The 27,381-nt window shown below is 42.7% G+C and overlaps 1 protein-coding gene across 4 annotated transcripts in view; it reads right to left on the bottom strand.

The window, feature by feature from the left end:
- The window catches only part of PPP6R2 (protein phosphatase 6 regulatory subunit 2), a 164,757-nt gene that overhangs the window by 79,037 nt on the left and 58,339 nt on the right, over positions 1 to 27,381 (bottom strand). For all 4 annotated transcript variants that reach the window (XM_075124605.1, XM_048821097.2, XM_048821189.2 and 1 more), the window contains one exon: positions 7,362 to 7,607. In XM_075124605.1, coding sequence (XP_074980706.1) covers positions 7,362 to 7,588 — 227 coding nt within the window. In that variant the 5' untranslated portion in view covers positions 7,589 to 7,607. The remainder of the gene's footprint in view (positions 1 to 7,361; positions 7,608 to 27,381) is intronic.

A 27,381-nucleotide genomic window follows, 5' to 3' on the forward strand; every position in this document is an offset into this window, starting at 1 on the left:
AGCCTGATGTCTAGCGGGATAATATGATCTAAGGAAACGCTGAAGGAGATATTGCTGTTGTCACCCCAAGAAGTGATGCCTCCACTACCAGTGTAAACCCCCCCCCCCCCCCCCCCAATGAACACACCACATAGCTTGAAAGGACTTATAGGTGTGTAATGTTTGGTCAGTTATCTCTGAAAACTGAAACTGGGCGTCAAAGGTAGGGTTCTCAATCATCTTTTGGACCTAAGAAACTATACCAGAGTTCTGCAACCATGAAGACCTTCTCCTTGTTACAGCAGAGGCTATAATTCTAGAGGAAGGGTCACCATGTCCAAAACTGACTGCAGTGATGTCCTCACCACTAGATGGCCTTCTGCAATGAAAGCCTTAAAACTCTTTCCTAGAGGATTCTGGCAACTTACCTGTAAATTTTGCCATTGATTTCCAATTTACAAAGTCATAGTTTGATAAGAGTGCTTGCTTATTGGTAACATGCATTTGTAAGAATAAGGTAGAATACATTTTCCTCCCCAGCAAGTCCAATCTTTTAGAATCCTTGTCCTTGGTGTCAATTTATATCTCCCCTGTATCAACCTCTCAATAGCCACCATTACGACAAGAGAGATCGATGCCAGGTACAAGTGGAAGCTTGAAACAATGCAGAGGCACATAGTATCTCTTATCGGTATGCTTTGCTGTGGGTGTTAAGGGCACTGGGATGTTCCAAAAAGTTTTTGCCAGTTCCAAGATCACTTCATTTATCCTCCCTGGATCTGAGGATTGCAGAATATCCAGCAACTTGTGTGTGTTCTCCTGAACAAACTTAGCCTGAATACCCAAGGCTGAAGCCATGCATCTCAGAAGGTCCTGGTAGGATTTAAAATCCCACGGTGCAGGGGAGGAAGAGTCTGGCATTACAAAGTCATCTCCTGATGAAAGAGAGAAAAGAAGCGGAGCCAATGGAACCTCCAGTGGTGTCCATAACAGTTCAGGCTGAACCAGTTCCACAGGAGCAACCGCTGAACTGTGGTTGCAGCAATGGAGGTTCCAAAGTCCAGCACCAAGGACACCTCAGTTCTGACAAAGATAAAGTAGTCAGCGCCTGAAACACTGATAAAGGCCTCGCACTCGACACTCGCACTGGAGCAGACGTCAGCACCAAAGTCGAAGCCGGCACATTCCCACACACGAAGTGTGCACTGGAGTCATCATCGGCACTGAAGATTATACCTCCACTGACCCTCAGTGCTGAAAAGGCAGCCCCAGTGCTGAACTGAGGTTAGCAGGGAGAGGTCCAGAAGATGGCATCAACAATAACGGCAGGTGTGCAATCAGTTCAGACAGCACTGAGGACACCGAAGCAGCAGCAACCACAGCCAGACGTTCCTGAATTAAAGGAGAATCAGGAACAGACAGGCAAAGTAAGTCCAATGGTGGTGTGGAAACCGCTGGTGCCAACACCTACATCATCAGTACTGGACTCAACAGATGCCCCACAAACGGTACCAGTGTTAACGATACGGAGTCCACTTACTCTCACCTTGGCCCTGCTCTATCTCACGTGCTTGATGAATCATGGTACTGGTCTACACTCCTCTTAGATGGGAAGGAGGAATACCTCCTAGCTCTGGAATGGCCCCAGTCCATTTTATGAGATCTTTGTCTAGGAGGACCAGAGAAAGGAAAATAGTCTCTCTTCCTCCTAGGACAGAAATCTGAATCTGGCCAAACAGCCGCCAGTGCCAACTCAGACATCCTCAAGGGGCAGCTGACAATCTGTGGAGGTCGCCAGTAGCACAGTGGGCATGGCCTGCTCCAGAAGGTGCTGCTACAAACAAGTCCCTTGCCAGCTGAGTTCCTTTCTTGAATGATCTGCAGATGGAGAACCTTTCTTTAACATGCCCTTCTCCCAGGCACAACAAACATTGCATGTAGGGTTCACTAGTGGGGATAACCACCCCACACAATGGACAATGTGGGCATTTGTGACAGCATGCTATCAGAGGCACCCTAGTCACTTACAGTGCTGCACCCTGGAGAAGGCTGCAGGCCCAGCTGAGGGCAATTACATGCTTTCTGGTGCGGGATTGTGAGCACCGGGGTGACACTCACAGGGCTAACAAGGTAACTGGGGAGAATACAAAGAGAAAACAGGAAGCAAGAGGGAGCTCGAGAGGTGCTCAGAAGAAAACTCAAAGGGTGAGCCTGGGCTGGGGAGTGAGGGCTCCAGGGAAGCCTGTCTTGGCTATAAGCCTGTTGCACAGTATTGTTATGTAAGAGGGGAATAAATGCACACCTTGGTGAAAGCTAAATGGCCTGGTGTGCGTTTGTGACTGCAAAACCATCTGAACTAGCTAAGCAGAGAGGTTCACTGGGTAGTGACAGAGGCACCTTGTGACAGCGTGACACCAGATAACTATCTATGTTAACTAACTACTATTCACTAAAGCTAAGGGTACTACTAAACTATACTATTAACTATATACAACGAAGTCCCAGAAAGACCAAGATAGAGAACTGTGAGGTGCATTACTACATAGAACACTCCAACTCTAGCTACAAACGGTGAGAATTAATTAAGAAGGGTCGGGGTAGCACTGTCCTTAAATAGCCAGAGAAGGGGCTATTGGGAGAGAGGAGACGAGCGCCACCCCTATGGGTTCTGATAGGCAAAGTCCTCTAGCTCTGGGCATGTTAAGTGGAAAACACATCTGCAAGCACTCAAAAACCCCCACAAACTGCTGAGCAGTTCCACTTCCACCTAGGTGAGGCTCTGTGAAAACTCCAAGTAGCATTTGCTTCTCAGATGACTTTAGCCAGGTATGCTGCTGCTCCCTTCAGCCTGATCTTCTGGCAGTTCTTGTCTCAGTAAAGCTATTTCTGTTGGGGGGAGGATGATTTTTTACCAAAATAGTTTTATACTGAACCAACCCCTAATGTGAACACAATGATATGGGAATCGCTATGCAGGTATAAAGCATCTTAATACTGGTATAACTGTATCCGCAATAGGGGGGTTGCAGCACTTTAATTATACTGGTATAGTTAAAGTAATACAACTTTTGTGTGTAGACAAACCGTTATACTAAATTTAGCTTCAGGACTAAATCACCCAGAAAGAAAGGAGAGAGGAAGTTTACTAAATAGCTCTCAGATTAGCGGATAACTTTGCACGAAGACAAAGAACAGGAGTACTTTTTTTTTTCCTGTTCTTTTTGTGGATACAGACTAACACAGCTGCTACTCTGAAACCTGTCATAAGACAAACACTGTCTGATATTACACACTTCACCCAAGTTTGCACTAACACAAAGACTGTATTATATATACACTTCACCCATGCTGAAAGATGCGCTTTCAGAAAGTATGGGAATGGTTCGGAGGTTGGAAGGCAAACCACACTACACAAAGGCAAATGCACACAATCTAAAACTCATAAGACTTCATGGAAACAGTTTAAGATGAGTAGACAACAATGAGCATATATCATGATCTTTCTTATTTATAACTCTCACTCTCTTCACCCTTAGTTTAGAGTCATCCCTGGCTGTTACATCTAGTTTAGACTATGAACTCCTTGGGATAGTAACCTGCCATTGTTTTGTCTGTGAAACGTCATGCACGTTTAAATAAACCTTAAAATTCTACAGATCCCTTTGCAAACAAGGTGCAGGTCTAAGAAGAGGTTTTCTCTTCCATCTATCAGCAAAAAGATTAGATGTACTAACTGTCCGGTGATGATGCTGAGCAGTGATGCTGATGACAACCACAAAAAAAATGAAAAGAAAAAGAACTTAAAGAACTAGGTCTGGTTAAATGGAGCAATTACAGTGCTCTGCACTGACACATGAAACTCATGGATTTATTTTCTTGGCACTGATCACTCATACCCTCAGAAATGCTTAGACCCTAGTTTGCCTCCCATTGCTCAACATCACTCCATCTCATTAAGCAGTAGCACTAACAGATGCCTAAAGCAAATCCTGCCCAGTCCTCCTTCAGCCAGAAAGGGGAAAAATGGGTGGAGGGCTCCATTAAGGACTCTGAAGATTAGCCTCACCAGTGCATATTATTCTGGAATGTAAAAGAACAATGGAGAATGCCATAATAATGTTGCCTGTTAAACTTTGATACTACAAGTTATTTGATATAAATCTTCATTCGTAAAATAATGACAATCTAATAATGCATTCCTGGTCCCTTCTGACTTCACAGATTTTATAGCAGAAATATTACAACAGTAGTTACAACATGGTAACTTTTCACATTGTTTCATGACATTCACATGCCTGAATATATTCACACAAAAATATATTTCACTATCTTACATACTCATTAAGTTAACAACACAGTCACTATAGACAGTTAACTTAATACGTATGTAAAACAGTGAGAAATAGATTTCTAGTGACAATGGTAATAACCAACCCCTGATCAAACCCCAGGAGCACAGTCACATACACTTGCAGATGTACATCAAGATTTCTGACATAAATGTTAAAGAAAAAAAAACCAGCAAATTCCCCAACTTCAAAACAAAGGAGTTTGGTCACATTATAAGAGTAATAAGTCAAGCATGCATATGTAAATACAATTCAATACAATAACCAAACACAAATTTTAAGCAAACACTACAAAAAGAAACAAGCTCTTTCCACACACCATAATCCAAAAGTGCATTCACTATTTTCATAGAATCATAGAATCATAGAATATCAGGGTTGGAAGGGACCCCAGAAGGTCATCTAGTCCAACCCCCTGCTCAAAGCAGGACCAATTCCCAGTTAAATCATCCCAGCCAGGGCTTTGTCAAGCCTGACCTTAAAAACCTCTAAGGAAGGAGATTCTACCACCTCCCAAGGTAACGCATTCCAGTGTTTCACCACCCTCTTAGTGAAAAAGTTTTTCCTAATATCCAATCTAAACCTCCCCCACTGCAACTTGAGACCATTACTCCTCGTTCTGTCATCTGCTACAATTGAGAACAGTCTAGAGCCATCCTCTTTGGAACCCACTTTCAGGTAGTTGAAAGCAGCTATCAAATCCCCCCTCATTCTTCTCTTCTGCAGGCTAAACAATCCCAGCTCCCTCAGCCTCCCCTCATGACTCATGTGTTCCAGTCCCCTAATCATTTTTGTTGCCCTTCGCTGGACTCTCTCCAATTTATCCACATCCTTCTTGAAGTGTGGGGCCCAAAACTGGACACAGTACTCCAGATGAGGCCTCACCAATGTCGAATAGAGGGGGAACGATCACGTCCCTCGATCTGCTCGCTATGCCCCTACTTATACATCCCAAAATGCCATTGGCCTTCTTGGCAACAAGGGCACACTGCTGACTCATATCCAGCTTCTCGTCCACTGTTACCCCTAGGTCCTTTTCCGCAGAACTGCTGCCTACCCATTCGGTCCCTAGTCTGTAGCTGTGCATTGGGTTCTTCCGTCCTAAGTGCAGGACTCTGCACTTATCCTTATTGAACCTCATCAGATTTCTTTTGGCCCAATCCTCCAATTTGTCTAGGTCTTTCTGTATCCTATCCCTCCCCTCCAGCGTATCTACCACTCCTCCCAGTTTAGTATCATCCGCAAATTTGCTGAGAGTGCAATCCACACCATCCTCCAGATCATTTATGAAGATATTGAACAAAACCGGCCCCAGGACCGACCCTTGGGGTACTCCACTTGATACCGGCTGCCAACTAGATATGGAGCCATTGATCACTACCCGTTGAGCCCGACAATCTAGCCAGCTTTCTACCCACCTTGTAGTGCATTCATCCAGCCCATACTTCCTTAACTTTCTGACAAGAATACTGTGGGAGACCGTGTCAAAAGCTTTGCTAAAGTCAAGAAACAATACATCCACTGCTTTCCCTTCATCCACAGAACCAGTAATCTCATCATAAAAGGCGATTAGATTAGTCAGGCATGACCTTCCCTTGGTGAATCCATGCTGGCTGTTCCTGATCACTTTCCTCTCATGCAAGTGCTTCAGGATTGATTCTTTGAGGACCTCCTCCATGATTTTTCCAGGGACTGAAGTGAGGCTGACTGGCCTGTAGTTCCCAGGATCCTCCTTCTTCCCTTTTTTAAAGATTGGCACTACATTAGCCTTTTTCCAGTCATCCGGGACTTCCCCGGTTCGCCACGAGTTTTCAAAGATAATGGCCAATGGCTCTGCAATCACAGCCGCCAGTTCCTTCAGCACTCTCAGATGCAACTCGTCCGGCCCCATGGACTTGTGCACGTCCAGCTTTTCTAAATAGTCCCTAACCACCTCTATCTCCACAGAGGGCTGGCCATCTCTTCCCCATTTTGTGATGCCCAGCGTAGCAGTCTGGGAGCTGACCTTGTTAGTGAAAACAGAGGCAAAAAAAGCATTGAGTACATTAGCTTTTTCCACATCCTCTGTCACTAGTTTGCCTCCCTCATTCAGTAAGGGGCCCACACATTCCTTGGCTTTCTTCTTGTTGCCAACATACCTGAAGAAACCCTTCTTGTTACTCTTGACATCTCTGGCTAGCTGCAGCTCCAGGTGCGATTTGGCCCTCCTGATAACATTCCTACATGCCCGAGCAATATTTTTATACTCTTCCCTGGTCATATGTCCAACCTTCCACTTCTTGTAAGCTTCTTTTTTATGTTTAAGATCCGCTAAGATTTCACCATTAAGCCAAGCTGGTCGCCTGCCATATTTACTATTCTTTCGACTCATCGGGATGGTTTGTCCCTGTAACCTCAACAGGGATTCCTTGAAATACAGCCAGCTCTCCTGGACTCCTTTCCCCTTCAAGTTAGTCCCCCAGGGGATCCTGGCCATCCGTTCCCTGAGGGAGTCGAAGTCTGCTTTCCTGAAGTCCAGGGTCCGTATCGTGCTGCTTTTAGTGCACCCTCCAGTAATTCTGCAATTTCTATGTATGCAGAACTTCACAAATTCGAGGACTTTATTCCTGGGAGAGGTCCTGATATTTTACGGACTGTATTGATTTTAAGTCAATGACCCTCAATGAACCTATACCTCAATGAGCATCATTAATGTCATTTCTGGGATTCTGACTGCAGAATGATGGCCTAGGAGAGATTCTGAAACGCAACTGAACTCTCTGCTGCCAGAGTTTCCAATTAAAAGAAACAAGAGATGAATTTTTAGATAAAACATTGCATACAAACTCAATGGAGTAATATGAAAAACAGAGCAAGAAACAGAACATTGTGATGTAATATTCACTGTGAATCACAAAATAGTCAAATCAGCCTGAACCTCAAGGCCTTTTTCCAAGGCAGGAGGTTTCATCAGCCTTGTACCAGAGAAGAATTTCTGCAGCCAATTCTTCAATTCATTTTTCTTCCCATAAAAGAAAGAATCTGTGTACGTACTTGAAGCGGATCTTCTCATCCATGTCCACAGGGGGCTCATGTGTGATGAGGCTAACCAGCTCCTCCATGCAGTGCTGCTGGCAGATAAAGTCCAGCAGTTTGCGGTTCTGTGCCTTGCACTCCTGTAGGATGTCATCTTCATCCATCAGCTCGTGCAGTGTCACATCCTCCTTATCCAGCAGCTTGTCCACATGTGATGTTGTGTTCAAATCAAACTTCCAGAACATGATGATGGAACACACCCAGCTGCAATGCAAGAGAGTAAGTGTTAATACTCAGCCTCCACAAGTCAATCCTCAGCTACTTCTTCCCATATTGTGAAGATACAATAAGGGTCTTTTCAGGGTTCCTTATCCTGTCTCTGAAAAGGAAATAAAAATGAGTTAAATTATTTAAGCAAAATTAAATACACATTTCTGTGACTAAAAAAATTAATCAGCACCCTCCACTCTATCTATATCTGTCTGCCTTAAGGTTCAATCCTGCAAGGTACTAAGCATTCTGACCCCAATAAAGTAAAGTATTTAAGCATGTGCTTAATTTTAAGCAAAATAGTCCCACTGAAGTCAATATGAGTGCTCAAGTTAAGAAAGTGCTTAAATGTTTTGCTGTGCTTAAAGTGCTCTCTATCTTGCAGAATTAAGCACTTCCATTGTAAATATAGGGTTAATTTTTCAGGACATTAGTTATAAGGATCACAACCAAAGAAGTTAAATAGGTGAAATTTACTTATCAGTATTTTTTCCTACTCTGAAATGAGCACCTTCTGCTCCATGATAACTGGTTTATTGTTTTCTCATCTTCCAAGCAGAGAGAGAGGCTCCTTAAAAAACCCTCTTTCTAGCTACAAAATGGAAAGGGAAAGACTAAGAACCTTTTGTCTAATCATCATATCAGACAAAGACAACATATCTATTTTAAAATGATAAAGAAATGCACTGAAGACCAGACAACCACACTGCAAAATTTTTTGAATGAAGCACTATGCTGGAAATGGCCACGTGTTTGAGTGAGTAAGCCCACAAAGAAGGAGATGGGATCTTTTATGATATTTTGTAGGCCTGAGAAACCCCTGAATTTATCCATCTGGAAACAGCAGATATGGTTGCTTTGCACCCTTTCTTAGGTCACACATCTACTCCTGAACTTGCATCTAATTTCCTGCAAGGATTAGTTAAGCATAAACAGAATTTGAATATCCTGACCATAATTAAAGTCCACAACTGATTAAAAGAAGGCAAATAGACTGGATCAAGTTAAAACCATTTATTCTGGAGGACAAAATTCTCATCTGGAAAAAATTTTCAGTACTCCAGATAGGTAAGGCACCTGATTTTACTAACTTCTGGTCAACATAATTGCTAACAGGAAAAACAATATTTTAATGGAAACCTACAGGGAAGCTCCTCTCTGTAAATGAAGGTTCAGAGATTACATCAAACCACAGTCGTCTCAAGACGGCGTCTCTACAGAGACACAGCATTCAGGAATTTGAAAATGTGGAGTTGCTGCCAAAACAGGTTAGACTTGGAACCAATATGCTCCAAGACTCCTAACACTGAGTCTTGGACCTTCAGGAAGCTGGGAATCAGACCCAATCGAGATCCCAGTTTAAGAGAAGGAATTTCAATAGATCCCTGGTTGTGAGGCCACATGGGATTTTTGTCTTTTAAAAATCACCATGAGGATCAAATTGTCAGAATCTCTTGAAATGTCCAGATTTGGGGACAGTTTCTAAGTTTACAAGCTCTCCTGAATAATTAATCTGGAATTAATTGAGAAACTTAACAGTATCAAGTCACCGGGACCAAATGGCATTCACCCAAGAGTTCTGAAATTGCAGAACTATTAACTATAGTTTGTAACCTGTCCTTTAAATCAGCTACTGTACCCAATGACAGGTTTCAGAGTAGCAGCCATGTTAGGCTATAGTTAATGTAACGCCAATATTTAATAAGGGCTCTAGAGGTGATCCTGGCAATTACAGACCAGTATGTCTAACGTCAGTACCGGGCAAATTAGTTGAAACAACAGTAAAGAATAAAATGGTCAGACACAGAAGAACATAAATTGTTGTGCAAAAATCAACATGGTTTCTGTAAAGGGAGATCATGTCTTACTAATCTAATAGAGTTCTTTGAGGGGGTCAACAAACATGCAGACAAGGCGGATCCAGTGGACACAGTGTACTTAGATTTCCAGAAAGTCTTTGACAAGGTCCCTCACCAAAGGCTCTTATGTAAATTAAGTTGTCATGTGATAGGAGGGAAGATCCTTTCATGGACTGAGAACTGGTTAAAAGACAGGGAACAAAGGGTAGGAATAAATGGTAAATTTTCAGAATGGAGAGGGGTAACTAGTGGTATTCCCAAAGGGTCAGTCCTAGGACCAATCCTATTCAACCTATGATCTGGAGAAAGGGGTAAACAGTGAGGTGGCAAAGTCTGCAGAAAATACTAAACTGCTCAAGATAGTTAAGACCAAAGCAGACTGTGAAGAACTTCAAAAAGATCTCACAAAACTAAGTGATTGGGCAACAAAATGGCAAATGAAATTTAATGTGGATAAATGTAAAGTCATGCACATTGGAAAAAATAACCCCAACTATACATACAATATGACAGGGGCTAATTTAGCTACAACTAATCAGGAGAAAGATCTTGGAGTCATCATGGCTAGTTCTCTAAAGACGTCCACACAGTGTGCAGCAGCAGTCAAAAAAGCAAACAGGATGTTAGGAATCATTAAAAAAGGGATAGAGAATAAGACGGAGAATATCTCATTGCCCTTATATAAATCAATGGTACGCCCACATCTTGAATACTGCGTACAAATGGGTTCCCTTCATCTCAAAAAAGATAGACTGGCATTAGAAAATGTTCAGAAAAGGGCAACTAAAATGATTAGGGGTTTGGAACAGGTCCCATATGAGGAGAGATTAAAGAGGCTAGGACTTTTCAGCTTGGGAAAGAGGACACTAAGGGGGGATAGGATAGAGGTCTATAAAATCATTAGTGGTATGGAGAAAATGAATAAGGAAAAGTTATTTACTTGTTCCCATAATATAAGAACTAGGGGCCACCAAATGAAATTAATGGGTAACAGGTTTAAAACAAATAAAAGGAAGTTCTTCTTCACTCAGCGCACAGTCAACCTGTGGAACTCCTTGCCTGAGGAGGTTGTGAAGGCTAGGACTATAACAGGGTTTAAAAGAGAACTGGATAAATTCATGGAGGTTAAGTGCATTAATGGCTATTAGCCAGGATAGGTAAGAAATGGTGTCCCTAGCGTCCGTTTGTCAGAGGGTGGAGATGGATGGCAGGAGAGAGATCACTAGATCATTACCTGTTAGGTTCCCTCCCTCTGGGGCACCTGGCATTGGCCACTGTCGGTAGACAGGATACTGGGCCGGATGGACCTCCTGTGGTCTGACCCAGTATGGCCATTCTTATGTTCTTAATATTCATCGCTCTAACAGACAAAATCCCTCAGGTTCCAAGCCAAGAGTCTCAAAGTGCTTTAAATCTGGGAGTTTAAGAGGATCCTGGAATTGAATTTTTCCCAGTCCAGGACGTTCAAGAATGCTGAACTGACATATGCAGGAGTCTGAGAGACTATGGGTCTCTGCACCACTACATTTCTGTTAACCACTTGAAGACTAAATTATTTAGTTCCCATTCTCATGTGCCCAAGCAGCATGTGCTTAGTCAGCTGACCTATAGGTTTCTCTTTTGCTAAAATGTATGTGATTTTAACTGAGATGCCTTAAGTTGTGAGCTCCCCAGAACAGACCTAAATGAGGCTTTGTAAAGCACCTCGTTGGTACTACTGTAAACAAGCCATCTAAGTAATAAGTCAACAAAACCTTTGGCCTCAGGAGCAAGAGAATTTTCCCTTGCTTCATTCAGAATTTTTAACTTCTATTTTCTTTCTCCAGCCTGGAAGTGCTAGTATGCAATAGATGTCTTACTGTTGTTTCTCATATGAATCGCAATCAAGTCCAGTGGAAATTTCATGAGTAGAGAGAAAACCAACTTCTTAACTGCTTAAAACCCTAGGACAGGGGTGGGCAAACTACAGCCCAGGGGCCGCATTCGGCCCTCCAGATGTTTTAATCCAGCCCTTGAGCTTCAGCCGGGGAACGGGGTCCAGGGCTTGCCCCGCGCAGCTCCCAAAAGCAGTGGAATGTCCCCCTTCGGGCTCCTACGCATAGGGGCAGCCAAGGGGCTCCACTCACAGGTCCTGCAGCTCCCATTGGATGGGAACCGCTACCAATCAGATCTGCAGGGATGGGGCCTGCGGACAGGACAGCACGCATAGACACCTGGCCGCGCCTCCACATAGGAGCCGGAGAGGGGGACATGCCTCTGCTTCTGGGACCTGCCTGAGGTAAGCGCCGCCTGGAGCCTTCATAGAATCATAGAATATCAGGGTTGGAAGGAACCTCAGGTGGTCATCTAGTCCAACCCCTGCTCAAAGCAGGATCAATCCCCAATTTTTGTCCCATATCCCTAAATGGCCCCCTCAAGGATTGAACTCACAACCCTGGGGTTAGCAGGCCAAAGCTCAAACCACTGAGCTATCCCTCTCCCCCCTCCCCCCTGATCCCCTCCTGCACCCCAACCACCTACCCCAGTCCTGATCCCCTCCCGCTCTCCGAACCCCTTGGTCCCAGCCTGGAGTTCCCTCCTGCATCCCCAACCCCACCCCAGACCCCGCACCTCCAGCCAGAGACCGCACCCCAACCCCCAATTTCGTGAGCATTCATGGCCCGCCATACAATTTCCATACCCAGATGTGGCCCTCAGGCCAAAAAGTTTGCCCAACCCTGCCCTAGGACATTGTTGGGATCAGCTTCCTGGAATAGAATTGTATAGAGCCAACTTGAGCTTATTCAGGTGCACAGAAAATAATCTGATACCTGATTCTGAACATAATCAGGATATTCTGTAGAGTACAAAAATGCATCACCACCGTGGAACAGTTTCCAAGTCCAGCAATTATCATAACAAAGAAACTAGAGCCTCTAAATAGCAAGTACTCGAAGAGTTCCCAGAAGAAATACAAATTGTAACATCCTTCTGGGCAACTGGTTTAGAACCACAAATGTCTCACAGAATGCCTAGAGGTGGGCTAGATCCTGAGAGGGCACTAAGGAATTCCTCTGAAAAATATATAAAGAAGTGAAGGATGCATGCAGCTGAAAGACCTCATCAATATGTGCAGACACTATTTCATAAGGATGGGCTATAAACGAGTTTTCTATGATCATCCTGCTTTCAACTGCCCATCAGAGACACCATCAGACTGATGAGGAAACAAGGACTGGGAGAGAAGTGAAGGCCTGCAATTGAAATGGAGCCACAACGTTACGAAGTGCAGGTAGTTTTGGTACTGCAGGCAAACTAGCACATGCATACAGTCTTCGTTGTGGGACAATGCAAATCCGGAGGAGAACTCTCTCTCAGAAAGACAGCACGTCACGAAGAATCGGGCATTGAACACCATCAATCAGCCTGGACAGAACCAGCACCGGTGAAGTCTGTCTGTTTCCTTTCCTTCCAAAAAGATTCCAGAATGAACACACACACCCTCAGATCAGCACATCAGGCACAGATGCCATACATTTGGGAGGTTATTCTGCCTTAACATTGCTGAGGTCACTGTTAAGGCGCTATGCGAGAGGGTAAGTTTCATGAAGTTGGGGTATGTATAACCTTTCAGTATCTGTTGGACATAAAAACATAAGCACAGCCATACTGGGTCAGACCAATGGCCCATCTAGTCCAGTTTCCTGTCTTCCAACAGTGGCCAGTGCCAGATGCTTCTGAGGGAGGGAACAGAACAGGGCAATTTTCAAGTGATCCCTTCCGGCAGTCAGAGGTTTAGGGACACCCAGAACATAGAGACAGAAGTGAAAGCCTTACAGAGCACTGGAGTGTGCTATAAACAGTGTTGTCGGCAATGTGAAGTGGCAAGGCAGCAGATGACCCTTAATTTGCCATTACCTCTACTTTTAAGGTTTTGAATTGATAGGGAGTGTTAATGCAGCCTTAATTGTCACTGAACTAAGTGTGGATGTGTTTATTTCCTAGGTGGGGTTTTCCAGAATTTTTCTCACACATACACACAGTCTTCTAGGGTCACAGTGGGGCAGATAAATGACTGAAATTTACCATAATTTAAAGATTATAATAGTTCAAGTTACAAAAGTCCTTACAGGATGTTTTCTCATTCTATGAATTAACTAAGCAGTTTAAAAAAACCTTAAAAATCAAAATCTGTCACATGCAATTTAGTCAACAGCAGGGTTTAAACCCTCAACCATCAGACTGACAACTCAGCTCTATACCACTTGAGCTGTACAGCAGTAATTGATAACCTCTATTTAGCTCAGCCCCTAGAGGAGGACTTGACACATTTTCCCACTGACTTACAAAATTGGTTGCTAGACAGCAGTAGCATCACAGAGATCAGGAATACCAGATTCTATTCCTGACTCTGGGGAAAAGTGTGGGGTTTAGTGGTTAGAGATTGAATGTTCTTTGGTTTTAATTTTGATTCAAAAAAGAAATCAGGAGAAGTGGGCAAAATCTTTAACTTTATCAGGGGGAAAATATCTGTGACTGGAGCTACTGTGTATTTAGAGGATAGGGGACAGGAGAATATGTGGTTATTATGAGTCAACAGAAGCTGTGGCGTAGATAAGGTTAGAGTTCAATCGTAAGAGGAGCTTTAAGCCTTTCTTTTTAAAAAATATCGAATTGAAATGGGGGGGGGGGCACATAGAATGGAAACCTAGAGCACTATATGAATTTTTTATGGTGGTTTCATTAAAAGTGAATTGATATAGAATGATTAACAAGAGGTCAAAAATCACCCCTTTTGCCAATTTTTTTCCCATTGGATTTTCTCACTTTTGTTTGTTCCTCTTTTGCAAGAAACCTAAAACACTCTGTGACTTGTCCTTTGGCTACGTTGTTGTTCATTATATATTAATGTCTAGAATATTTATTATACCTTGGTAATGTTTGCAGAGCATTTTATAATTTTTTAGCTGTAATAGAAACCATTTACACCCAGGCAACCCCCCTGAATTTGACAACAGATTAGCTATGGAATGAATGCTATCATTCACTTCTGGAGTGGTATGTGTCACATTCAGGGTATGTCTACACTACAAAGCTTACAGCGGTAGAACTGTACCAATGCAGTGGCGCCGCTGTAAGATCTCTCATGTAGTTGCCCTATGCCAACAGGAGAGAGCTCTCCCATCAACCCCCAATGAGCGGCAGGCAGTAGCTATGTGGGCAGGAGAAGCTCTCCTTGCTGACATAGCACACTGCCACTTATGTTGGCATAATTTGCGTTGCTGGGGGGGGGGGGGGCGGTGGAATATTCACACCCCTGAGCAACATAGGTTTTGCCAATATAGGTGGCAGTGTAGACATAGTTTAAGTTATTTGTGTGTGTATTATATGCATCCCTTTGTGCCCAACACACAGAGGATGGGAGTCTGTGATAACTCAGCTTGAGAGATTGTCTCTTTAGCACAAACTGAAGAGACTCACACTTTTGGCTCTGGAGGTCATAAATTCAATCCCTGATCATAGAGTGCAAGGCCCGGAGGGACTACCAGAGCATCTAGTCTGACCTTCTGTAGATCACAGCCAACTGACACAACCCACTCACCAAATACAGCTACTGAAATTAGACCAAAGTATATAGTCTATGGACTATAAGGTGGATAGAAAGCTGGCTAGATCGGGCTCAACGGGTAGTGATCAATGGCTCCATGTCTAGTTGGCAGCCGGTATCAAGCGGAGTGCCCCAAGGGTCAGTCCTGGGGCCGGTTTTGTTCAATATCTTCATTAATGATCTGGAAGATGGTGTGGATTGCATCCTCAGAAAGTTTGCAGATGACACTAAACTGGGAGGAGTGATAGATATGCTGCAGGATAGGGATAGGATACAGAGGGACCTGGACAAATTAGAGGATTGGGCCAAAAGAAATCTGATGAGGTTCAACAAGGACAAGTGCAGACTCCTGCACTTAGTACGGAAGAATCCCATGCACTGCTACAGACTAGGGACCGAATGGCTAGGCAGCAGTTCTGTGGAAAAGGACGTAGGGGTGACAGTGGACGAGAAGCTGGATATGAGTCAACAGTGTGCCCTTGTTGCCAAGAAGGCTAACAGTATTTTGGGCTGTATAAGTAGGAGCATTGCCAGCAGATTGAGGGACATGATCATTCCCCTCTATTCGGCACTGGTGAGGCCTCATCTGGAGTACTGTGTCCAGTTTTGAGCCCCACACTACAAGAAGGATGTGAAAAAATTGGAAAGAGTCCAGCGGAGGGCAACAAAAGTGATTAGGAGTCTGGAGCACATGACTTGTGAGGAGAGGCTGAGGGAACTGGGATTATTTAGTCTGTAGAAGAGAAAATGTGGGGGGATTTGATGGCTGCTTTCAACTACCTGAAAGGGGGTTCCAGGGAGGATGGATCTAGACTGTTCTCAGTGGTAGCAGATGACAGAGCGAGGAGTAATGGTCTCGAGTTGCAGTGGGGGAGGTTTAGGTTGGATATTAGGAAAAACTTTTTCACTAGGAGGGTGGTAAAGCACTGGAATGGGTTACCTAGCAAGGTGGTAGAATCTCCTTCCTTAGAAGTTTTTAAGGTCAGTCTTGACAAAGCCCTGGCTGGAAGGATTTAATTGGGGATTGGTCCTGCTTTGAGCAGGGGGTTGGACTAGATGACTTCCTGAGGTCCCTTCCAACCCTGATATTCTATGATTCTATATTATCTGAAATGCAGGGCAACCGAGTAGCTGAGATTTGGGTCTACCATGTTATGATTCTGTTTAACCTCCATTAATCTATTTGTAAAATGGGGTGGAACCGCAGACCTGACTGCCTTTTACAGTTGGGGTTTATCAATAACAAGGTTGGTGAGGTGCATTAGAATGTAAACCACAGTTAGAGATGAAATCTGAACTCATGGTTTCTGTTTGCAGCTCAGGGAACTTTCCCCTAGTCTACAAGAAGTTTTGGTGGAGGAGTGTCTCTGTCCATCACCACCAAGCCCCTGATGGAGGTTTTTAGATAAGTAGATAAGTTACATCGTCACTGCTAACTATAACCAATTTGTTTTGGCATAGTTCTTTACAATAATCAAGAAAAACTGACACACAAAAACCACATTACCTATTTGTAACTGATTAATCAGCATGTGAAAAGCCACACGGGGAAAACTGCACAGATCCAGAGCATTTTAGATTTCTTGCAATGGACACCCGAAGAAAGGGGACACAATCCAGTGACAACTTAATAAAGGGCTATTTGGGAACTCATCAGTCTCTGTGTATCAACCCAATTTTCATCAAACCACCATGACAAATTCAAATAGTACTTAACGTTTACATTCTGTGTTTATTTTTTGCCATTTTAATTAGATTTAAAAAAAAAAGGCCACAAAATAAATGTTTATACATGCTTGTTATACTGAACATTTTGACTCAACCTTAACTATTGAGTTGTGACCAAAGCCTCCATAATATTAAATACAGCAATATTAAATCACAATACAGCAAGATGGAGTTACAAAGATAGCATGGGTATGGCATGACTGCAACAGTGAGCCAAGATGCCCTGGCCCACCACAGAAATGGTGAAATAAAGGACAGGAAAAAAAAAGGGATGGGATTTTTGAAGAAAACAATATGTTTGCCATAAAACACAGAAATGGCTAACATACATACCAGTCTTCAAAAGTGCAGAGTAATACGCATCCCAAGAGTACTCTCCACATTGAAGTTATAGGCTAAAAAGCTGTTTGGAAACCTGCTCCCCCGGACTGGCCCTGCCTCCCACAAACAATTTCAGCTACATGATTACCACCTATTTCTTCTGTGCTCTCAACTGCTCTGAAAGGGTGAAGAGTCTGTATTTTAATGGCCTCAAACTCCTTGCCTTTCCTGTTGCTCTGCTGTCTGCTATAAAACAAGTGACAGCCAGGCCTCCTGATATTCCTACCTCATACCATTCTGAATTAATGGCCCAGATCCGCCTCAACTGGCTTACTCTTTCCTCTGTTCCAGAACCAGCCTATTCTGCATCATATCTCAAGCCCATCGTTGAAGTAAGAAAAACAAACAAATTTCAGGATTTGCTTCCTGGTTGCCCCCTCAATCCACAGAAATGGATAAACCAGTTTTCTAACATTGAAGGAAAGAGTTCTGAGCCACGTTTCACTCAGGGCTCCAGTCTCCAGGCCCTAGCAAAACAGAGAGAAATCAAGTCTCGCTTATTATTAAGCAGTAAGTTGTCCTACCCAAGAGACACTTTATTTATTCCACAGTGACAATTTGCCCTGTGACACGGAGAAAAGATGAGGGTTACAGCGATATCATCAGAGAGTTACTCAGCTAGGTATGAAAAAATCTTGGAGTTTCACTTAAGTATTTTGTTTATTTTAAAATAATACTGGCCACGTTATCAATTTTATGGTATGACAGAAGACATGAGTCTTAAGCAAGGATTTAACTGTCCCTTTCCTAAATTAATTGCTGCAACTGTGGCAAGTAATACAAATAAAGGAAGAGCTTATGTTAAATTGTGAAAGAATCACACAATTGCATTTTCATTCTCTTTCACTGGCGCAAATAATAGGAGGAGGAGAATTCTAAACTAAATTTTGCACCTGAAGTGACACATTTTAGAGCTGAGCTATTCATTTCAAAAGCAACAATTGATGGATAGACTATCAAGGCTGTAATAAAATAATATAATCAAAGATTCCCCCCCAGCCCATCTTCCCCAAAGGGCTTTTATTTCCCTTTGTCATACTGCTTCAGAGAGGAGAGATTACGGTACTTTCCTAAACCTGGGATAACAGATCCACCCTTGACAGACCATCCCCATAAGGTTCATCTTTTGGTAACTTGTGCAGTCTCAAGAGTGGCAGAAAGAGAGATAGTGGAAACAGACAGAATTTGAAATCTGGGTTTTCTAGAGGAAATTAATCAGTGGTTCAATCAAAGAGTGCAATAGAAATACATCTTGAAGTAAGCGTAAGCCCTGAAACATAAATTCTTATATCAGAGGCCCAGTCTGAGGCCTGAAGCCTGAACCAAAGTAAAGCCTGAAACAAAGTACCTCCAGGCAGTGATAAGCAAAGCAGGGCTTTGAGCCAGAGGCAGGTCCCACTCACAGAAGTTGGCAAGAAAAGGTTGTTAGAGACACGTGCACACACACACACACACACACACACACAAGGGCTAATGAGAGGAAAATTGTGCCAAGATGGCAGCAAGACACTCCATAGACGTAACAAGGAACAGGCAGGTGCATCTTAAAGACAGGGTCAAAAGGACAACATGATGGATAGATTCGTTTGAACTATGATGAGTAATCTTTCCTGCAACTGTATAAAAGTAGGTCCCGGAGCACATATCTTTGTCCAGCCTAGGGGGCAGTGGAGTGTCCCGCCACTGACTGAGCTGTGTCCATTGCCAGGGAGCACAAATTCATAGTATGCCCTGCAGAGTCTGTAGGAACTATTACTGTGCTTCGTTTGACAATAAACCTGCCTTGGGTTCCTTCGTACCTTACTAGAGTCTGTGGTTTTTGGGAGTTCTCTCGGGGTCTGCTGTGTTAACTATCTGTGCAGAGCTGGGGCAGCACACAGAGGGAATACGCATGCATGCGTCATCGAACAACAGCGGAGCACCACACCGGTAGCTACCGACAACACATCTTAACCAAATTCTTCCTCAAAATTATTTTGGCTCTCTCTGGGAGTTTCTTTGGTACACCAGGGGCTATATTTAACAACACTTCAGCCAGTAAAAGCTACTCAAGATCACATCATTTTCAATTCGATTTTTCTGTTTTCCTCCAGTGATACATGGAGAACCCCCTTCTCTGGTCTTCATAAGGATACACACCTCTAGAAAGCCAAAACAGGGACTTCACCTTTCCCCCACCCCATGTGAAATTCTCCAAGCTTTTTTATAAAATACAGATATTACTTTATTCCCACAGTAACAGATGTTCTGATTGTAAAATACAGTTAAGCTGTTTTCTTAACTAATGAGAACTTGTGTACAGAATTTTCCATTTCTGGCTTTGACCAGCTCTCTCAGGCTGGATTCCTCCTCAGACATTACCTCATCCTCAATCAAAATTCTGAAGTCTACTATGTTTGGACGAGGGCTAATATGGGGAAATTAAGCTTTTCAAAGAGGAGGGGCCCTCCCACACAGGGGTCAGTGAGATGTGACACTAGATGGTACACAGAAGGGGCAGCTGAAATTTGAGTCTCTACAGAGACTTTAATACTGTTGGTTTAAATCAAAGTGATTACTGCCCCTGTGGCATTCCCCTGGTGTTATCTGGACCAGTGAACTGTTAGGTCACTCCAATCCTCGACTCTGGGAGCCAGCCTTACCCTACTCTGCTGTGAGAACCACCACTCCTGGGCTGCTCACACACAGCCTTTGGCATATAAGCTGCTCCTTGGATTGTGCAACCAAATTACACTAGCCAATATCTCCGCTCCCAGACACAACCCTAGGAACCTCAGTCTCGCAGTGTCCAGTTATGCCTGCTGGACACTGCAAGCTTACATGAGTTTGTCAGTTTAACAAAGGAATTGATATGTACCAGGCTTGTTATCCCAAGGGGAATCTCTGACACGCTTCAAACCAAATGCACTGCTTCAGGTAGAATAAACAAATTTATTAACTACAAAGATAGATTTTAAGTGATTATAAGTCAAAGCACAACAAGTTGGATTTGGTCAAATGAAATAAAAGCAAAACGCACTCTAAGCTGATCTTAACACTTTCAGTGCCCTCACAAACTTAGATGCTTCTCACCACAGGCTGGCTGGTTGCCCTTCAGCCAGGCTCTCCCCTTTGATCAGCGCTTCAGTCACTTGGTGGTGGTGGTGTCTGTAGATGTAGGTGGAAGAGAGAGGAAGAGCATGGCAAACATCTCTCCCTTTTATCATGTTCTTTCTTCCCTTTTGGCTTTGCCCCCCCCCCGTTCCCCCTTCGGGGTCAGGTGAGCATTATCATCATAGTCCCTGACTGACCAAGAGAAGGGGGGGTGACTCACTAGAGTTTGACAGATCCTTTGTTGCTGCCTAGGCCAGTGCCCTTTGTTCCTGTGAGGCTGGGCTGGGTTTGTCCCATACATGCCCTGATGAGGTGTGAACTGCCCCTCTGCTTTTGGAAAGTTTTTGTCTGGGCTTATTTTAAGCCATGAGGACACATTTTCAGCCTCATAACTATATACGTGAAATTAAAACCTATAACATTACTATAACATCACTATAACAACAATGCTCAGTGCATCATGAGCATTCCGAAGACACCCGACTTGACAAACTTTGCATTAGATACCACATAATCATATTATAAGGATGAACATGGGGGTGCAGGATGTTCCCACGAGGCACAGAATGTCATGCACCGATCTAGTGAATGCGGCTTCTCTTTCTGCCAGAGGCTGTTTACAGATTCAGGCAGATGTCACTGCACCATTTACATTCAGGTCATATTTTCAAGTTCTTCTTCCCAACCCTAAGAACCAGACAATTTTTTTAAAATAAATGTACATTAAGAATCTGATGTTATCACCTGATTCTGGGAAGCAAGAGCTCCAGACATGTGCCTGTTGTGCTTATGCCTTAATTTGACCCTGCTCCCAGATGTATCAGAACTCCAGTGAAGGAGAGCCCAACCTGAGAAGCCCAGCATAGTGTACAAGCTTATATTTTGAATATCTGCACAATCTACCATGAGCTGTCTCAAGTGGGCAGAGCTTGAGAGAGTACCAGTATTCTCCACAACCCCAAATCAAGCCCTGCACAAGGTTGACAGCAAGAGACTGGTAAATAAAGTAACTGACCTCTCAAAATCTTTTCCAATCCCACACTCTATGATTCCATGATTAATTTCTAAAGGAGAGGTTGCAAGCGCATATAGCTGGAAACATATTAAAGTGTTATTGTTTGTTCTCTTAATTAAAGAAATGTCTGGTGTTCGGAAAAATTGCTTCTATGACCTTTCTATCAATGCTGCCAGCCTCAATAGTGTGTTGGTTTGCTTCTTCCACAACCATGTTCCTGCCTTCTTCCATGTCCCGCTTACACTTGGAATGAACTCAATGATCCACAAGGCTGTAAGCTCTTTGGGGAGCAGGGACGGTCTTCTTTTGTTCTGTGTATGTTACAGTGACTAGCACAATGGGATCTTGGGCCATGACTAGAGCTCCTACGCTCTACAGTAATACTAATAAAATTAGTCTTGTTCAAATTCCTTCTTCGCACCCTCTTCTACTGTGAGGTGTACACGAAATGAGCCATCTAATTATTGATGGATACAGGTGCAGTTAGGGATCAGTTGTGTATACAGAAAACCCCTAACAAAGAATATACATTCCAACCATCATGCTGACCATCCTTCTTGTATTTTGTATCCCATTCCCCCATCATTTTTTTTCCCAGAGTGGGGAGGTCTTTCCAATGGTAAGCTTTTTTCTATATGTCTATATAGAAAGCAGCACATTTTGGGTGCTACCACAATAAATATGAATCATACATGTAAAAGTCACCAGATTTGGAACCTAATATTTTTGCTTTCTTGAGAAAAGAGGAAGTCTTAGAGCTGAGAAACTTTTAGAGCTTGCGTGCACAAGACATCCTACTTGCAACATTTTAGCTTAAAAGTTACACAGATATGTAGATTAAAGTGGTGATGCTATTTTCTTTCTTTTATATACTTCAGAAATCTTTTTCTAATTACTCTTTAATGGATCGTTCATTGGGTTAAGTAAGAGAAAATCTGAAGGGTTTCCCCAGAAGGGGCAGGATTAAGTGAAGCATTATTTAGGCTAAGTGTAATGTCCTAATACTAAGCTTTTATATCACTTAAAGTGATTCAAGGGGAAGTATTCCAGAAATTGTAATTCTGTACATACTGCATGTGAAGTTATCTGTCTTTCACAAGTGAATATTAATCATTCATTTGGGAGGTGTATTACTTCATTTTCTTTTTTTTTTTTGTATCATAGAGGTGCCCAAGAATGCCAATCGAGGCTCAGAACCCCATCTGTTAGTCACTATACAGAAAAAGAACAATAGTCCTTGCCTCTCAGTTTACTATCTACACTATTTGGTAAAAATTATATTGTAAGAATTCTTTGAAGATAACGCATAATTTGTAACAAGATTTTTGCTTCAAAATTGGTTTACATGTTATTTTGATGAAAAGGAAAAATAATTAGAGAAATGTAAGTTGTCAACAAATACCTTAGTCAATAAAACCCACAAAGAAAAGAGGAAGCTTTTTGCATTGCACATCAGAATTCAGTGCAACTCCTCAGACTGGTAAGAATAAAAACCTAAATTAAGATGACCTATGGCAGATGTGAAACAAACTGACTACTTTTACTACAGTAAGGGTGTCACAGCTCAGTTAGTTCTAGTTACAGCTCAAGTGTTATCCCTAACCTGACTCCCATCCCCACACAAATATCTCTAGTTAAACGATGCTGTAAACTACAGTTCACTGGCCCGTGGGGGGTAGAAGGTGAGGTTGTTCAAAGATTCAAGACCAGAAGGGATCACAGTGATCATCTAATCTAACTTCCTATATAACACACGTCGCAGACCTTCCCCAAAAGAATTCCTAGAACAGATCTTTTAGAAAAGCATCCCATCTTGATTTAAGAACGGTCAGGGATAGAGAATCCACCACAACCCTTGATAAATTTTTCCAATGGTTAATTATTCTCCCTGTTAAAAATTTAATCTCATTTCCAATATGACTTTGTCTAGATTCACCTTTCTCAATACCTTTCTCTGCTAGACTGAAGGGTTCACTGTTATATATTTGTTCCCCACGTAGATATTTATAGATTGTAATCAAGTCACCCCTTTGCCTTCTCTTTGTTAAGCTAACTAGACTGAACTCTTTGAGTCTATCACTATAAAATATGTTTCCTAAAATCCCTTAATCATTCCCTCAGCTCTTCTCTGAACCCTCTCCAGTTTATCAACATCCTTTGTGAACTGTGAGCACCAGAACTGGACAGAGTATTCCTGCAGCGGTCGCACCACTGCAAAACAGAGGTAAAAGAACCTCTCTGCTCCTACTCGAGGTTCCTATTTATGCATCTCAGGAAAACACCAGCTCTTCTGGCCACAGCATCACACTGGATGCTCATCTTCAGCTGATTATCCACCATGGCCCCCAAATCTTTTTCAGAGTTGCAGCTTCCCAGGATAGACTCTCCCATCCTTTAAGTATGGCCTGCATTCTTTGTTCCTACATCTATACATTTACATTTATCTGTATTAAAATGCATAGTGCTTGCTAGTGATGCTGATGCTTGAGCTAGTAATGCAGCCGGAGTGCAATAGCTCAGTTTAAACAACTGAGCAGCTAATCCACTCTCTCTTCTAATCCAAGTATCAGGGGGTAGTCATGTTAGTCTGTATCCACAAAAACAACAAGGAGTCCGGTGGCACCTTAAAGCATCTGAAGAAGTGGTTTTTTACCCACAAACGCTTATGCCCAAATAAATCTGTTAGTCTTTAAGGTGCCACCGGACTCCTTGTTGTTCTTCTAATCCAATTACTCTGTGCTGCTTGCTAATCACTGAATCATAGAAATGCAGGGCTGCAAGGGTCCTCAATGGCCATCAAGTCCAACCCCCTGCACTAAGGCAGAACCAAGCAAACGCAGATCATCCCTGACAGGTGTCTGTCTAACCTGCTCTTAAAAACCTCCAAGGACGGGGATTCCATAGCCTCCAGTGGACGCCTACTCCAGAATTTAACTACCCGTATAGTTCGGGCAGGTGTACACTTCGAAAGCTGCAGCTGTGCCACTGCAATGCTTTAGTGAAGATGCTGCTAAGCCGATAGGACAGCTTCTCCAGTGGGCATAGTTAATACACCTCCATGAAAGGCAGTAGCTATGTTGAAGGGAGAAGCTCTCTCATCCACATAGTGCTTTCTACACTGGGGATTAGGTCAATATAACTGCGTTACTCAGGGTGTGGATTTTTCACACCCCGAGCGATGTAGATATAGCAATACAAGTTTCTAGTGTAGGCCTGGCCTTAGAAAGTTTCTCCTAATATTTAACTTAAATATCCCTTGCTTAGGGCATGTCCACACTACAAAATTAAGTTGAACTAACCTACATCAGCATACAGCCGCCACAGTAATTACATCTCTTGAGCATGTCTACACTTTGCTCCTTGTGGTGCACGTCACTAGGAGTGCTTATATCGACTGTACTGTCAGTGTAGGGCCTTGTGAAACTGCTTCTGAAAGCCAGAACAGTTGACATAAGCAACACAGTGTCTACATGACACTGCATCGACCTAACTACATTGACATTGGCTTTGCACCTCTCGTGGAGGTAGAGTTATTAAGTCTGCACAGCAGGGCAGTTGGTGGAAGTAAAATTTTAGATACTTCCATAGCTCGGTCAATGTAAGGTGCCCTGCATCAACCTAACTCTAGAGTGTTGACCAGGCACAAGCTCTTTATTTTTTGTCCTACTTTCAATGGACATAGAATCATAGGACTGGAACGGACCTCAAGAGGTCATCTAGTCCAGTGGCTCTCGTCCTTTGCAGACTACTGTAACCCTTTTAGGAAACTGATTTGTCTTACATACCCCCAAGTTGCACCTCACTTAAAAACTGCTTGCTTACAAAATCAGACAGTGTCACAGCACACTATTACTGAAAAACTGCTTAACTTTCTCATTTTTACCATATGATAATAAAATAAATCAATTGGAATATAAATATTTTATTTATATTTCAGTGTTTAGTACATAAAGCAGCATAAACAAGTCATTGTCTGTATGAAATTTTAGTTTGTTCTGACTTCGCTAGTGCTTTTTATGTTGTAAAACTAGGCAAATATCTAGATGAGTTGATGTTCCCCCAGGAAGATCTCTGTGTACCCCCGGTTGAGAACCACTGATCTAGCCCAGCTTCTACCCTCATGGCAGGATTAAGTATTATCTAGACCATCCCTGACAGGTGTTTGTCTAAGCTGCTCTTAAAAATCTCCAATGATGGAGATTCCATAACATCCCTAGGCAATTTATTCCAGTGCTTAACCACCTTGACAGTTAGGAAGTTTTTCCTAATGCCCAACTTAAACCTCCCCTGCTGTAATTTAAGCCCAGAGCTTCTTGTCCTAACCTCAGAGGTTAAGAAGAATAGTTTTTCTCCCTCCTCCTTGTAAGAACATTTTATGTACTTGAAAACGGCTATCATGTCCCCTCTCAGTCTTCTCTTTTCCAGACTAAACAAACCCAATTTTTTCAATCATCCCTCATGAACAGGTCATGTTTCCTAGACCTTTTATCAGTTTTGTTGCTCTTCTCTAGACTTTCTCCAATTTGTCCACATCTTTCCTGAAATGTGGCGACCCAGAGGATAGAGAGCTGTTGATCACCATCCCCTTTATAACAGCCTTTAACATATTTGAAGGCTGTTATGAGATCTTCCCTCAGTCTTCTTTTCTCAAGAGTAAACATGCCCAGCGTTTTTAATCTTTCCTCATAAGTCAGGTTTTCTAAACTTGTAATCATTTTTGTTTTCTTCTTTTAAACTCTCTCCAATTTGTCCACGTTTCCTGAAGTCTGGCACCCAGAAATGGACTAGCTGAGGCCTCAGCAGTGCCAAATACAGCGAGACACTTACTTCTCATGTCTTACATATGACACTACTAGTTAACACACACCAGAATGTTATTAGCCTTTTTCACAACTCCATTATATTGTTGGCTCATATTCAATTTGTGATGCGCTACAGACTCCAGATTCCTTTCAGCAGTACTACCACCTAGCCGATTATTCCCCATTCTGTAGTTATACGTTTCATTTTTCCTTCTTAAGCACAGTATTTTGCCCTTGTCTTTATTTAATTTCATCTTATTGATTTCAGACCAATTCTCCAATTTGACAAGGACATTTTAAATTCTAATCCTGTCCACCAAAGCATTTGCAATCCCTCCCAGCTTGCTGTCATCTATTAACTTGATAAGCATATTCTCCACTCCATTATCCAAGTCATTAATGAAAATACTAAAAATATACCGGACCAAGAACAAACCTCCCGCAGGACCTTCTCGTTTGACAGCGAACCACTAATAACTACTCTTTGACAGACTCCAAGGAGAGACTGCTGAGTTGGAATTAATTTGCAAACTGGATACAATTAACTTAGGCTTGAATAGAGACTGGGAGTGGACGGGTCATTACATAAAGTAAAACTATTTCCCCATGTTTATTCCCCACCCCCACCGTTCCTCAGATGTTCTTGTCAACTGCCGGAAATGGCCCACCTTGATTATCACTACAAAAGGTTTCCCCCACCCACCCACCCCTGCTCTCCTGCTGGTAATAGCTCACCTTAAGTGATCACTCTCATTACAGTGTGTATGGTAACACCCATTGTTTCACGTTCTCTATGTATATAAATCTCCCCACTGTATTTTCCACTGAATGCATCCGATGAAGTGAGCTGCAGCTCACGAAAGAATAAGCTCAAATAAATTTGTTAAGTCTCTAAGGTGCCACAAGTACTCCTTTTCTTTTTGCGAATACAGACTAACAAGACTGCTACTCTGAAACCTACTCTTTGAATGGGATCTTTCAACCAACTCTGCACACAATTTATAGTAATTTCATTTACACCACATTTCCCTAGTTTGCTTATGAGAATGTCTATGAGACTGTGTCAAAAGCCTTACTAAAAACAAGATATGTCATGTCTACTATTTCCTTCCTATCCACTAAGTCAGCTGTAGCCATAGTCAAAGAAGAAAATGGTGGTGTTTGCAGGCATTTGCTCTTGAAAAATTCATGTTGGCTATTACAGATTGTTTAATAATTTGTTCCACTATTTTTACAGGTATCAAAGTTAGGCTCACTGGTCTGTAATACCTCTGGTCTTCTTTGTTCCCCTTTTTTAAAAACA

This window comes from Caretta caretta, chromosome 1 (genome assembly GCF_965140235.1).
Source record: "Caretta caretta isolate rCarCar2 chromosome 1, rCarCar1.hap1, whole genome shotgun sequence".
Lineage (NCBI taxonomy): Eukaryota > Metazoa > Chordata > Testudines > Cheloniidae > Caretta > Caretta caretta.